The sequence below is a fragment of the Geospiza fortis genome, unplaced genomic scaffold (assembly GCF_000277835.1).
Source record: "Geospiza fortis unplaced genomic scaffold, GeoFor_1.0 scaffold387, whole genome shotgun sequence".
NCBI classification, from domain to species: Eukaryota; Metazoa; Chordata; class Aves; order Passeriformes; family Thraupidae; genus Geospiza; species Geospiza fortis.
Genome location: NW_005054546.1, coordinates 340412 through 355437, shown reverse-complemented (window position 1 = coordinate 355437; position 15026 = coordinate 340412). Strand labels below are relative to the sequence as shown.

Below are 15026 nucleotides of genomic sequence, written 5' to 3'. Positions count from 1 at the left end.
GGCGTGCATCTGGACTTTTCTGGAGGGAAATTCCCCGGGCGAGGGGCGAGGAGATGTTTGGGGCCGGCGTTGGATGAGGTGGAGGAAAGCAAACATCGGGTGGGCTGGGGGGAGGGCTGTGCACCTGCTAGGGAGCGGGAGAGGGCTGGGATTGCCAAGAGCTGCGCTTAGCAGAGGCTGCGATTGGCAGGGGCGGGCTCTAGGGCTGGTCCTGGCGATGAGGAAGCGGCGATGCCCACTGGGACAAGGTGTCATGGGCTCTGCGTTGAGCTGGCTGGCGCTTTGGTCGGGCGTAGGGCACGAGGTCGGTGTGTGAAGGGCCTGGCAGGGATCTCTGGGCAGCAGTTCATGCTGTGGGCAGGAGCTGTGCACGTGTGGCCCTCCTGATCCTTTCCCTCGGGGGAGCCCCTTGGTAAGGGGGGTGTGGAGAGAGAACAGACAGGGTGATCTGGGGCCAGGGCTGTTCTGTGCCCAGCCTTGATTTTAGAGTTCTGCTGTGAAGGTTGAGAGCTCTGCAACCAATGTGTGTTTCATTCTCCATGCTGGCCTTCCCCTCTGAATTCCCTTTAGTTTGTGTTTTCCAAGGCTTTATTTCCTCCAAATCAATCTGGGGATGCCCCGGCAGGGCCAGCAGTGAGAGTCTTGCTTGCAGGTGTAAATCCCAGCACACAGTAAGGATGAGGTGTCCATGCTCCGTGGCTTGCTCACAGGGAATTCAGTTGCAGAAATAGGAATTGAAGAAGACCTAGTTTGTTTCCATTGGCTGATAAAGGATTATTGCCTTTTCCATAGAGCTCTGTCCTGTATTAAATCAGAGTTTGGCTTTCATTAGGAAAAAAAAAACCTCAAATGAGCAGATGAAACCAGTTCAGTCATTCAGCATAAAAGATGTGTTTGGGTTAGGCCTGAAGCAAATTGGTCTGGCTTTGGAAGCCTTCAGCTCTTCTGAGGGAATGGCTCTGTTTTTTCTGAGATTTTCTCCATAGTTTGTGACTTCAGAGCTTGTCTTTGCTTTGGTTTGGTTTTCATTAACACCTCAGACATCATCAGCACGTGGTGACTGTGTGGTACCCTCTGAGAGCTGGTCAGTTCCTTGGGCTGCTCCCAGAGTGGATGTGAGCCCTGGAGCTTTATGTTCCTGGTACCAGTCCTTTGCCTGAAAAATGCTGTTTGTTTTTCAGTTCAAAGAAGAGATTTCTAGACGGTTTAAAGCCAAACAGGATCAGCTGGTTCTGATCTTTGCTGGGAAGATCCTGAAGGATGGAGACACGTTGAATCAACATGGGATCAAAGATGGGCTCACTGTTCACTTGGTCATTAAGACTCCGCAGAAGTAAGAGCTTGGTCTTGGGGGGGCTGGGCTCAAATGGGGGTGGCAATAACAGGTTGTGATGATCCTGGTGAGCTTTCCCTGCCCACACAGCAGTGGGGTTTGTCACTAACCTGTCCATGGGTGACACAGCTGTGATGGTGTATGGCAGGTACCTTGAGGGGCTGGTCCTTTAACATTACTCATGTGTGTGTGTCTTGGAAGAACCCATCAGAAATGGATACTGGTTCTAGGAAAAGTTGCTGATAAAAGAAATTACTTTCCCAGTGAATTTGTATTAATACCTGGGTTTTTTTGTCACCTCCTCAGGCTCTGTGAGGTGCCACAGGAGCACACATGCCCTGTGTGGGCCCTGCAGGCACAGCTGGGGCAGGCAGTGCATGCTGTGCAGCCATGGGGCACTGTGGGTTCACTCATGTGGGTGCACCTGGGCAATTCCCTGTGGGGACGTGGCTCAGGAGCACCACAGACCTCAGACTGAGAGCAGGACACAGGGCTGACCTCAGGGTCCTGCAGGTTTAGCTCTTGCCAGCACTTTCCAGAGGGGTGGTGGGCATGGAAGGGTTTTGGGAACAGCTGCTGTGCTTTAGTTGCAGCCACATTTCATTGATCTTGGAAGGCCCTTCAGGGCCATGCCTCAGGCTCTGGCCACAGTGAGCCCCAGCTCCCAGGAGCTCCAGGGCTGTGTCTCTGTGCAGTTCTGCTGTCCCCTGGGGGGGCTGCGTTAATGAAGATGGGCTTTTTCCCTGTTTTGTTTTTGTTTTTTTTTTATTCCACCTGTTCTTTTACAAACACAAGGAAGTTTGCTGTCAGGTCCTGTAGCTTCTCCTTGGATTCTGCCTCTCCAGGTAGCCTGAGAGCCTGATGCTGTTTCTGCTGTCTCCACTATAAATGTGGTATTGGTGAACCATTGCAAAGAGGCAATCAGAGCTGTTCTGGGCTGCTTATTTTTCTCCTGCTAATAGTTCTAGAAAAGTCCTTACTGAAGACATTACAGAGAAACCAAGTGCCCTTTCTCTGGCTTCCTTCTTTCTTTCTTATTCAGCTTCCCATTTGCTTTGTTTTCCCACTCTTTGCCTCCCTCAGTGGCCACTGATTTTCAGCAGCAGTCAGGTTAGTCTGGACAGTGGACAGGGGCCTTCAGCATTGATTTTTCAAGTCCTAGAAGAGTGAAAAAGGAAAGGGGGATAGAGAAAAGGAATAATTCTTGGTTTGGGAAAAAATCAGGAAATCATTGTTATTATTGTCAGAGGCATAGCAGCATTATTGAGGTGAGTAAAGTTAATTTTGTGGTCTAATTTAATGAAAACTCTTTAACACTAGTCCAGGGCTCACTGTTGTGACTGCAGAGGCTTCAGAAAATCTTTAAATGTTCTCTTTCAAATTCCTGTAACATTCTTGAGGATAACTGTGGTAAGAAGGTACTAACCTGGGTTGGTGTATTCAGCAAAGCTGATGTCCAGCACCTGCTTCGTGGTGGCTTACAGCACAATGTCTGTGTGGGTGTGTTAAAAGAAGCTCCAGATAACTTGTGTTGGAGCAGGAGCCCTGCATCAAGGTGCAGCCAGTGGCAGAGCTGGGAATTTGGAGCCAAGCTGGCCAGAAATGTTCCATGGCTTTGTGAGACAGGTGCTGGCTGCCTCGTGCCTCAGTTTCCCTCTTTGTACAGTAATGCTGATGCTTCTTTTTGCCCCAGAAGCACTGATAGGAATATTCAGAAGTGAACATTGTTGTTTGCCCCATGCGCTAGCCCTGCTGTAACCTCCTGTGGTTTCTGTGGGAGCAGCAGAAGGATTTTGCTGTTTGAAGCACACTCATTGCTCAAGGATATGGCTGCAGTAAATAGTTCAGTGGGATTCAAGGAAGAGCTGGAGACAACTCAGGGTAAGACCCGTCCAGGCGCTCTGCGTGGGCCAGGACATGTCAGGGGCTGCAGTGCTTCAGGATGGGAGGCAGATTCCAGCAGATGGAAGGCATCTGGGAGCACAGCTGTGCATCAGTGCAGGCAGACACGGGGTGGAAGCTGGGCTGGCTGCTGTGCTGGGAGCCTGGTCCCCGTGGGGTGCACATCCTGTGTCCCGGCAGAGGACTCCCCTTGCTCTTCCCCAGTACCAGCAATTTAATACTTTTTATCCTTTACAGGGTCCAAGATTCAACATCTGCTGCTTCTGCCCCCAATGCTGCTTCTGCCCCCACTGCAAGCCCTTCTTCTCCTGCTGCCCCATCTCAGCCCTCCACATCCAGCAGTGCTGGTCCGGACGCAGGGAGCGGCAGCAGACGGAGCAGCGGGTCAGGGAGCGTGGGAGGGCCTGGAGATGGAGGCCCCAACAGTGCTGCATCCATCCTGTGTAAGTGGGCACTGGGAGAAGGGAGAATTTTCTGGGATTAGACCAAGGAGTTGGGGTTCTTGACCCCTGTTGTTGTCTGTGCCTGCCATGGGCTTTGCATGAGTCACTCCCATGGCACACCTCTGTGTCCCTGCTCAAGGTAATGCCACTTGGTGAAGTGTGTGTGTGTAGGGATGTCCTTGCTCAGAGCTGGCTGCTGTGGGAATACAGGGTACCCCTGGATTTGTGGGGATGCAGTGCTCTGCCTGTCCTCTTCTGACAGTTCCTGACTCATGCCTCTCTTCCCATGTGTTGTTCCCTCTCCAGCTGGCTTCGGTGGCATCACTGGGCTGGGCAGCCTTGGCATGGGCTCTGCCAACTTCATGGAGCTCCAGCAGCAGATGCAGCGGCAGCTGATGTCCAACCCGGAGATGCTTTCCCAGATCATGGAGAACCCCTTGGTGCAGAACATGATGTCTAACCCTGACCTCATGAGGCAGATGATCATGGCCAATCCCCAGATGCAGCAGCTCATGGAGCGAAATCCAGAGATAAGCCACATGCTCAATAACCCAGAGCTCATGAGGCAGGTGAGTCACACCAGGGCTCAGTAAAGAGTGTTGAGGAGAGTCTTTGTGGACCAACCAACATCAGTGTCTGCACTGGAGGAGGAGTGGGAATGCCAGAGCAGTGGTTTTGGAGATCTCTTCCTTCCTGCTGTGAGCTCCCCACAAACAGATGGTGGTCTTGAGTTATGTGAATACTAAATGCTCAACCCACATCCTTGCAACTCTTTTCTTCCTTCCAGAGCTATTGAATTCGTGGTGTATTGGGAAAAAAAGGGATGCTGGGATTTTTCTAGCAAGGCCACTGTGTTGTGATTCAGGAATGGGAGTAAAAACAGTGCTGGAGAAGTGAAGCTACTGCAAAAGCTCTTTGTTTCTATCTAGTTCTCTTGACAGATTATGTAGAGACTCCAGAGCTGTACAGTGAATGTTTCACTACCTGTATCAGTGGGGAGCATTAGTGTAGGCTGGGATCCTAGAGGGCTCTCATTTTTCCCTGAGCAGAGAGGACCCATGTCCAAGAAGACTGGCTATCTGGAAGACCAGAGGTTCGTTTGAAGGGAATCCTAAGGGATCAGTGAGAATCTGGGTGTTGATAGCCATTAACAGGGCTCTGCTGTTTCCTGGGGAGGATTGTCAAGAGGGTTGTGCTGAACGGGCCTCATTTCCATCTGCTTCTCAGTCATTCTGCTTTCAGCTCTGTTGGCCATACATGAGATCCCAGAGCTGCAGGACTAAATTGTGAATAATCTGTACTTGAGCAGTTTCTCAAATGAGACCTGGATATTTTTTGTGCAGGGGAGACCCATCAAAAGTCTGGAGAGGGTGGAAGGATCCATCTTCCCAGTTGTTGTATGCAGTCTGAGTGGGAACATATGGGTGTTGGGTGTTTGGATGTCCTGGTACTGCTTAGGAACAGAACAATTTCATCAAGCTGAACTGAGGCTGAGAAGGAAGAGAGCTGAGCAAGGCTGGGGAGGAGCCTGGATCCCTGGTCTCTCTCTGCTTGTATAAATGATCTCTCTGCTCTCTGCCTGCAAATTGGGTTTAATTATCCTCTCTCTCTCCTGGGAGAGGAGTTTGAGCTTTCCACCTTTTCCTCCTTCTCCCAGACGATGGAATTGGCTCGTAACCCTGCCATGATGCAGGAGATGATGCGGAACCAGGACCGTGCTTTGAGTAACCTCGAGAGCATTCCAGGAGGATACAACGCCCTGCGCCGGATGTACACGGACATCCAGGAGCCCATGTTTAGTGCAGCCAGGGAGCAGGTATGGCTGTGTTCTCTGAGTGGGTGTAGTGTGGGAAGGGGGTCTTTAGGGGGTCTTTCCCAATCCCCTCTGCTGATGGGGCAGTTTTCTTACAGTGTGGCTCCACTCCAGGCGGGCACTGGCTGGAGAACACGGTGCAGTGCCTCTTGTGACATGGGTTGAGGTGTCAGAGGAGGGACCTGCTCTGGCTCCTGCAGTCCCCCAGCAGGCTGGATGCCAGCCCTGACTGATAGGCAGGCCCTGTCACTGTTAGCCCAGCCCTCTGCTCCCTGGATTAGCTGGAGCCTGACGCCTTCAGTACCGAGCTGGCTCAGATCCAGCTGGCTGGTGGTGCAGGAGGAGGGAGCACAGGCCTGGCTGCAGAGGGCTGTGCAGACATACTCCAGTCCAGCAATACCTACTGCTATGTCCGGGTGCTGCTTTTACAAGGGCATTTTGAAGCCCTGCATTTGGGAGCTGAACCTGGGGCTGTGGCCATTCCTGAGCCTGGCCTTCTTCTGAGTGAGGTGTGTTGTGGATTGCAGATTTCTCAGGAGGTGGATCATGGCACATGTTTAGCAAATTCTGGACTTGGCTGAATATGATCGTCTGTTCCTGGCTCGCTCAGTGCTGGGGTTGGTCTGCTGGGACTAACTGATTCCATCTGTTTCTTTTTTTTTTTTCTCCCTAGTTTGGCAGCAATCCTTTCTCTTCCTTGACGGGGAATTCTGACAGCTCGAGCTCTCAGCCTTTGCGGACGGAGAACAGAGAGCCATTGCCAAACCCCTGGAGTCCCACACCCCCTGCTTCCCAGAGTCAGGCACCCAGCAGTGAAGGGAGCACGGGCTCCGCAACCACCCAGGGCACCCCAACTGTGTCCAACCCCTTTGGGCTGAATGCTGCCAGCATCGGTGCAGGTACATAAAGGAGGAGCTGCAGGGTGCTGCTGGCTGAGCAGCTCACCCAGGCTTCCCCGGGGGGCTGGTTCCTCTGGCATTTGAGCCCTGTTTGTGGCTGTTATCCAGAGGAATGGGTCTAGCCTACTTGCAGACGCCAATGAGTGATCTGATGCACTTGTTGGACAGTTCCTTTGGGAACTCTGCTGTCCCTGAAGCTCTCAGGAGCAGGAGGGTGGCCAGCAGGGCACTGCCCTGGCTGTCCACAGCCCTGTTTGCTGCTGGCTGGGGGATGGAGTACAGGCAGTGCTGTCACCTGTCACATTGTGTTTCAGGCAATGCAGTGGTGCTCAGGCTCATCAGGGGTTTTCCTTTCTCTTCCCTTCCCCTTGCAGGCATGTTCAACAGCCCAGAGATGCAAGGACTCCTGCAGCAGATTTCTGAAAACCCTCAACTGATGCAGAATATGATCTCTGCCCCCTACATGCGGAGCATGATGCAAACTCTCGCCCAGAACCCGGACTTTGCAGCACAGGTAAAAGTGTTGCAGGTGTCTGCTGTTGCCAGGCAGGCCATGAGCTCAGTGTGAGGTGTCACTCTGCTCCTGGGGTCAGACTGGTTCCTCCTGCAGACACTGGAGCAGAGTGAATACACAGTCTGGTTGTATTTCTCAGTAGCCAGAAGGCAGCCCCAGCTCGGAGCCCTGTGTGTTTTGCAGAGCCCCTAACACAAGAGGTGGCCCTCAGAGGGACATGGGAATGGCCCTTCTCTTTGTCTGTGGCCAAGTGGCCCCTGTTCAACACTGCTGTCAGGAATTGAGCTGTCCCATTTTCATTCCCCCCTAGCAGGGGAGCATGTTGAAAGCCCAGGGAGGGAGTCAGGGGCCCCAGGAGTGACCTGTTCTTCTTCATGACTTAGCTGTATAGGGTTTAACAGCAAGTGGCAGCAACTCTCTGACCCTACCTACATGTGCTGTCTCTTGCTAGATCATGGTAAATGTCCCCCTCTTTGCTGGGAATCCACAGCTTCAAGAACAGCTCCGCCTTCAGCTCCCTGTCTTCTTGCAGCAGGTAAAGGCCTCTGGCTGGCCCTGTGCTGCCCTCAGCCCCTGGCTCCAGAGCTTCTCCCCCACTGTGGGACAGGCAGGATCTCAGCTGCTGGTTGAGTGCACTAGGAGGAAGCATGTGGGCTTGGGAGGCTGGGCTGAGCAAGGAAGGGGGTTGCACAGGGGAGACAAAGAGGAAGAACATGGTTAGAAAAGGTGGTCTGAATTAACTCATCTGAATTATTGAAAGGTGGACTCCAGATTAGGCTTGTTAAGCTACTTGGAACCCCTGAGACAGTCTCTCACTGTGTTGAGTTTACAAAAATGACACAGTTAATTGTGCTAGAGCAGCTGGTTCTCAGGTAAATCAGAATCCAACGGCATGTGTCCCCAGTTCTAATCTGACTCACCCAGTTCATTTAGGAAACTGATGTGAGCTCTGCGAGTGTCCCTGCAGGTGAGCCCTGCAGTCTGGAGCCTCGGAGGAGGATCCAGACACAAAGGCCAGCCCTGGCTGCAGGCAGGAGGTGCAGCTTGGCGCCGGCCCGGCTGTGACAGTGCTGGAGCTCTGGCTGCCTGAGCTCTCACTGGTTGGTACCGTGTGTGTCTCTGCCTTGCTCCCCAGATGCAGAACCCGGACTCGCTGTCCATCCTCACCAACCCCCGCGCCATGCAGGCCCTGCTCCAGATCCAGCAGGGGCTCCAGACGCTGCAGACGGAGGCCCCCGGATTAGTGCCAAGGTACGGAGTGCTCCAGGGCAGAACTGCTGTGCCCAGCAGCAGCAGGCAGAGCTGGCTCTGCATTCATCCAGGAGATCTGCTTAGGGCAGTCTGTCATGGGGACTTGTGCTGGCCCCTCTGAGCGAGCTAATTAGCACTTGCTGCTTGCTTGTCCTTCACTGGGAAGTCCTTGATCCTTTGTTTTTGGAGAAAAGGTTTGGAATGCACTTAGTCCTTCCCCCATCCTTTGTTTGCTGCATTTTGTGTGGACTGAACTCAAGAGCTTTATCTCTGGAGAACAGTATGAGATGGACAGACACAAGGCTGGGTGGGTGTGCTGGGGCAGGCTGATCTACCAGCAGCCCTCAGCTCTCTGCTTACTGTCACCACGGGTCCTTCTCCATCACAGCAGTTCTCTGCAGGCTTCTGCTCACTCCCAGTGCCAGGTGTGACCAGAACATGGATGCAGCTGGTTCAGTTTGCAGAGCTGCCCTGGAGCAGGGCCTTCAGTGAGGGCTGCCCTGCTGCCCTGCTCTGGGGGGGTGCCCAATGCCAGTGTCACCCTGAGCATGCTCTGCCTTCCTCTGCAGCCTTGGCTCCTTCGGCATGCCCCGGATGCCCCCGTCCTCCACAGGAGGAAGCACAATCCCGGAGAACCCCGTTCCCTCTGCTTCGACGCCGGCCAGTGCCTCTCCAGCTGGGGGTGGTAACCCTCAACAGCAGCTCATGCAGCAGATGATCCAGCTGCTGGCCGGAGGAAGCTCTCAAGTACGTAACACCCAGGGGGTGCTGGCATGGGCAGGGAGGTCTCCAGGAGGTCCCCACCTCAGCCCACTCAGGGGATGTGGTCCCCAACAGTCTCTTGTGGCTGTGGTGCTCTAGGCCAGGTTTGGTGTTGGGGTCTGGCTGACCCTTTGGGGTGTTGAACCCTTTCAGAGGTTTAAACTAGCATGCTGGGGATCCTTCTGCCTGCACTGCTGCCACTGTTGGTACTAAACCAGGACTGCCTCTGGTGTGGCTGCTGTGCCACATCCCAGGGGGACATGGAGACTGTACCCACACGACCCTGGAGCTGAGCTTGGGGTTCCTGCATGGGCTGCTGGCTGTGCTCATGTTGGGATTCTGTGTGTGCTCTGTGACTCCAGGCTCTGTGTGTGCTCTGTGTGTGCTCTGTGACTCCAGGCTCTGTGTGTGCTGTGTGTGTGCTCTCTAACTCCCTGCAGGCTCTGTGCTCTGTGACTCCAGGCTCTGTGTGTGCTCTCTGTGTGTGCTCTCTGACTACTCCAGGCTCTTTGCTCTCTAACTCCAAGCTCTGTGTCCTTCCCCTCGCAGGCGCAGAGTCCCGAAGTGCGATTCCAACAGCAGCTGGAGCAGCTCAATGCCATGGGCTTCATCAACCGTGAGGCCAATCTGCAGGCGCTCATCGCCACCGGTGGGGACATCAACGCAGCTATCGAGAGACTGCTGGGCTCCCAGCCTTCCTAAACTCTGTCCTGCTGCCCCACAGACGTCAGCACATGCATCCATACACATGCACAGGGGATCTTTCCGGAAAGCCCGCCATCATTTTCATATCTGACAGCTGTCCATGTATTTAAAACAAAAAGATACAGCTTAACCCTGACCTTCCTACTAAGTTAAGATTTCATGTTGAAATGCTCTTTAACTGGCTTGTATGTGGATTCCAGTTCTCATCGTGGCCACAGAGACTTCAGATGTGTATTTTTTCCTAAATATGCCCTGTCTCAGACACTCTTCTCTCTCTCTCTAGATGGTAGAGGCGATACTTCTAGTTACTTACCTGAATGATTGTGTTTTGAGTAGCTTGATTTTAACTGTACATGATTCCTTCCCCTAGCCCTCCTTTCAGGCAAATATTTAAAAAATTGAGCCAAGTTTGGGGATTGGTTATTTCTCTCAGTGTCTTATTGGGAATGGATCAAAAGAAAAATTGAAATTACCTGAGAATTTCTGATGTCATTTGTCTTAATGTTTCCTGGGATGAACCGAGCCCGTGTCCCTCACTCACAGGTGCCTCCAATCTCCTGGTAGAGGGTTAATGGGTGAGAAACCTGCATTTGAAATGTCGCCTCTTTACGCTCTGGGGGTGGTGTAATGGAACCCAGGGGTGTGCAGTGACCAGGTGTGCTGTTCTTGAGCTTGAGTTGAAGGTGCTGTGCAGAGGAAGGTGTTTGGAAGGTGTGTTTCTGCCCAAGTCGTGTGGTTCCTGGTCAGAGGTCTCCAGGGGCATTGACTCCTGTGCTCAGTGGGTTCATTTGTACTAGTGTGAAAACTAAAAAGGAAATGGAAAAATAAGCTAACGGTCTTTTCGCTTCACTGGAAAATGTTGAAGTTCATGTTCTTCCCAGTTTAGATCCATCCTCCACCCCCCTTCCATTCTGGTGTGTTTGAATGTTCAGACTGTCCAAGAGCCTCCCCAGGACCAGCAGGGTGGTATTTCCCAGGAGCCTCCATGGCTGTGTAATTTGCATACACCATTTTTATCAAAGGAAAATAAATGCGCACAACCATCTGTCTCCCTGCATCCCTGTCTCATCCTTGCCTGCCTTGGCTCAGCTGGGCCACTTCCCAGTCACTCGGGATGAACCTGTGCTGTCCTGTTCCCCGAGCTCAGCTCAGTGCAGGCACGGGGGTATCACTCCCTCCCTCCTGGCCAGGAAACCTCTGACACTTCAGGAATGCTGCTGTAGCTTCCCAAGCACTGGCCCTAAAGTGCCGGGTTGGAAGCTCCCTTTGAATTAGAATTGGCGATTAGCAGCTGTTGAGAGCTGGGAGTCAGTGTTGTTTGAGAGTTTTGAGTTTGTTTCAGTGTGGGAGGATTGGGCAGAGAGGGAACAGGAGGTTTGCTGCGTACCTGTAAAACCTGCTGCACCCAGCTGGAACTGGGATCGTCCATGGGTGTTGGTGTTGCTGAGAGTGTAGGTGGTGCTGGTGGTGGAGGCAACACGGGGCTGGAAACACTCCTGCCTCTGTGTGTGCATCCTAATGAGACTGCAATCCCTTGGAGGAGGATTTAGAAAGCAGCTTCAGCCTCTTCTGGAGGCTGTGCACAAATGTGTGCAGTGCTTTGTGCAGCCTCAGACGTGGGAAGTTTGCACAGAGCTGTGTAGGGATGGGACTGGAGGTCCTGATTGGCACTGGTGGGGTCAGAGCTCTTCCCAAATGTTACTGATGGACCTCTTCAGCTCAAAACAGGCTCCTGGAAGTGCCTGTGTGAGCCTTGGGACCTCTTCAGGGTCCCTTGATGGCACTGAAGTCTGCACAAGCCAGCTCTTGTAAGGAATGTGCTTGTGGGGGGAGAGGATGGATGGATGGATGGATGGATGGATGGATGGATGGATGGATGGATGGATGGATGGATGGATGGATGGATGGATGGATGGATGCATGGATGCATGGATGCATGGATGCATGGATGCATGGATGCATGGATGCATGGATGCATGGATGCATGGATGCATGGATGCATGGATGCATGGATGCATGGATGGATGGTGCAAGCAGGGAAGGGAGGGTGCACAGGGTCACAGGGAGTGGGGATATAGCCCTGTGGTGAGTTTGAATCCCTGAGGAGCAAAATTAGTCCCAGCAATGTTTCTGGCCCGGCAGAAATTGTCCTTGCACCCCTCAGTGTGTCAGCAAGGTGTGACATGGTGGTGTCAGTCACACAGTGTGGGGGATCTGTGTGTGAGCTGGAACAGGGCCTTGGAGGGATGGAGCAGGTTGGTGACTCCAAAGCTGGCTGGAAATCAGTCCCTGCATGGTGGAGGGATCCTGCTGCAGTGTGTGCAGGTGGCGGTGAAGCGCTGAGGGGAGTCCACAGGAGTCTGAGAATCCCAGAAAGGTTTGGGTGGGAAGAACCCTCATAGCTCATCTCACCCCACACCCTGCCATGGGGGCACCTTCCACTGTCCCAGGCTGCTCCAAGCCCTGTCCAAGCTGGCCTTGGGCACTGCCAGGGATGGGGCAGCCACAGCTTCTCTGTGCCAGGGCCTCCCCACCCTTACAGGGAACAATTCCTTCCCAATATCCAGTGTATCTTCCCTCTTTTGGTTTAAAACCATTTCCCCTTGGGTCATCATTATCTGTCCATATAAAAAGACTTTGGTCCATCATTTTAACAAATTCTCTTTAACTCCTGAAAGGCCATGATGAGCCCTCAAAGGCTGCCCAGTCCTTGGTTAAGTGGGAAAACAAATTTCTCCTGTCTCTCCACATTGTAGCGTCTGCTCTTGTGCCACTTTGGGATCATTGCTGCCCTGCTGCCAGCCCAGACACAGAAACAGAGACCCAGGGCAGGCTGCAGCCTCTGGTGCCCATCCAGTGCCACCTCCCCCAGCAGAGCTGCTTATCCCATGCTGCTCCCAGGGCTTTGCTGCACTGCTCTGTACAGGAAGGAGATTGGAATCCCAAACCTTTCTGGGATTCTCAAACCTTTCTGGGCCTGCAGCCTCCTCAGGGGTGGGACACTGAGCCTGGGATCAGGGCTGGGAGGTGGATGCAGCTGGGTCTGCTCTTTGGTACCCACAGGGGTGCAGATCCTTCCCAGGCTCTGGAGGAAAAGGAGCTTTGAAGGCTGGTGGGAAGGAGCCTTTGAGTGAAATCTTAATCCCCTCCAGAGCTTTCCCTAATCCCTGGTAATGTGCTGTTCAAAGGCCCACTTCCAAAGGAACCGCTGCACTTTCTCGCTCCCATATCTCTCCTTCCCCAAGGAACTGCCCAAAGGAGTTCTCACTCACTGTTTCCTCTCATTTTCCTCTGATAAATAGAATTAATTATTTTAAAGCATAATGAATGAAGCAATTCCTGCAGCAGGCAGTGGTAAATCCAGCTGATTGATTGGGAGAGATTTCTGCTCTCAAGGATTTATTTGTATTTCATTCCTCCCCCTTTCCCTGGAGGGGATCCACAGCCTTTCCCCACAGTGTCCCAGTGCAACACTTCAACTTTGAAATCAAACCTCGAAAATGTGGAGGAGAGAAAGATGGCAGGAAACCAACATCTACATTCCTTTCAATGAACTGGGTTTTTTTGGTTACCAAATTCCATGGCATGGGCAGTTTCCTGTGGCCACAGCCCTGATTGTGGAGGGGCAAATTCAAAGTGACTGAAGAGAAAGTCAGTAGGGAAATATGCTGGGGTTAGGAGGTCATGGGGTAGGATACATTGGAAAATATGTGTGTGTCTGTGTGTCTGTCTGTCTGTGTGTCTGTCTGTGTGTCTCTGTGTATATGTGTGTGTGTGTACAGGTCAGCTCTGTGTATGTCTGTCTGTGTTCAGGTCAGCTATGTGTGTGTGTGTGTGTGTGTCTGTCTGTCTGTCTGTATGTGCACAGGTCAGCTCTGTGTGTGTGTCTGTCTGTATGTGCACAGGTCAGCTCTGTGTGTCTGTCTGTCTGTGTGTGTGTCTGTCTGTCTGTGTGTGTACAGGTCAGCTCTGTGTCTGTCTGTCTGTATGTGCACAGGTCAGCTCTGTGTGTGTCTGTCTGTCTGTATGTGCACAGGTCAGCTCTGTGTGTGTCTGTCTGTCTGTGTGTGTACAGGTCAGCTCTGTGTGTGTCTGTGTGTGTGTGTGTACGGACACATACATCCATACATATGTCCCTATGTGTGTGTGCCAACTTCTGTGTGTCTGTCTGTCTGTGTGTGCACAGATCAGCTCTGTGTGTGTCTGTCTGTCTGTGTATGCACAGATCAGCTCTGTGTGTGTGTCTGTCTGTATGTGCACAGGTCAGCTCTGTCTGTCTGTCTGTCTGTGTGTGCACAGATCAGCTCTGTGTGTCTGTCTGTCTGTGTGTGCACAGATCAGCTCTGTGTGTGTGTGTGTGTGGCACACGCAGCACGGGTGTGTGCATGGCTCAGCAGGTGAGCAGGGCTGGCCGCAGGGTGTGTGTGTCACCTCTTCACACACCCGAGTGTGTCTGAGTGTGCACCCGTGTGTGCACGGGCTGTGCCCACGTTCCTGTGTGTGACATGGCTGCAGCTGTGGGTACGGGTGTGTGCACACGTGTGTGCATGGTTCTGTCCGTGTGAGCACACCCATGTGTGTCTGTGTGTCCCCATGCCTGTGTATCCCCATCCTCGTGCATCCCACACCTCCATGTTCGTGTCTTATGTCGCCATGTCCCCTAAGTCCACGTGTCCTTGGGTCTCCCTACCCCCATGTCCCTATCCCTGTTGCCATGTCCGTGTGTCTCCCTGTCCCCATGTCTGTGTGCCCCCATCCCCATGTCCCTGTCCCTATGTCCATGTGTCCCCCTGTCCCCATATCCCTACCTCTGTACCCGTATCCCTGTCCCCCTGGCCCTATCCGTGTCCCTCTGTCCCTATCCCCATGTCCCCATGTCCCTGTCCCTATGCCTGTCCCCGTCCCTATGCCTGTCCCCATATCCCCCTGTCCCTCTGTCCCTATCCCCATCCCTATTCCCGTCCCCATGTCCCTGTCCTTATCCCTGTCCCTATATCCCTATCCCCCTGTCCCTCTGTCCCTATCCCCATCCCTATTCCCGTCCCCATGTCCCTGTCCTTATCCCTGTCCCTATATCCCTATCCCCCTGTCCCTCTGTCCCTATCCCCATCCCTATTCCCGTCCCCATGTCCCTGTCCTTATCCCTGTCCCTATATCCCTGACCCCCTGTCCCTATCCCTGTCTCCATGTCCGTCTATCCCCCGTCCCTATCCCTGTCCCCATGTCCCCACGTCCCCCCGTCCCTATCCCTGTCCCCATGTCCCCGTGTCCCTGTCCTTATCCCTGTCCCTATATCCCTGACCCCCTGTCCCTATCCCTGTCTCCATGTCCGTCTATCCCCCGTCCCTATCCCTGTCCCCATGTCCCCACGTCCCCCCGTCCCTATCCCTGTCCCCATGTCCCC

The 15026-nt window shown here is 53.1% G+C and overlaps 2 protein-coding genes across 2 annotated transcripts in view; both read left to right on the top strand.

Moving 5' to 3' along the window:
- Window positions 1–217: 217 nt before the first annotated feature.
- On the top strand, window positions 218–10106 carry UBQLN4 (ubiquilin 4). The gene is made up of 11 exons (XM_005429418.2): window positions 218–304; window positions 1182–1333; window positions 3473–3678; window positions 3985–4247; window positions 5336–5494; window positions 6165–6390; window positions 6765–6904; window positions 7356–7439; window positions 8040–8155; window positions 8725–8902; window positions 9467–10106. The coding sequence occupies exons 1-11, from the start codon at window positions 218–220 to the stop codon at window positions 9617–9619; spliced, it is 1764 nt and encodes a 587-aa protein (XP_005429475.1). The 3' UTR covers window positions 9620–10106.
- A 943-nt stretch (window positions 10107–11049) lies between these two features.
- The window catches only part of GPATCH4 (G-patch domain containing 4), a 6845-nt gene continuing 2868 nt past the window's right edge, over window positions 11050–15026 (top strand). Inside the window, exon 1 of the mRNA XM_031063972.1 lies at window positions 11050–11073. Within this exon, the coding sequence (XP_030919832.1) occupies window positions 11050–11073 (24 nt within the window). The remainder of the gene's footprint in view (window positions 11074–15026) is intronic.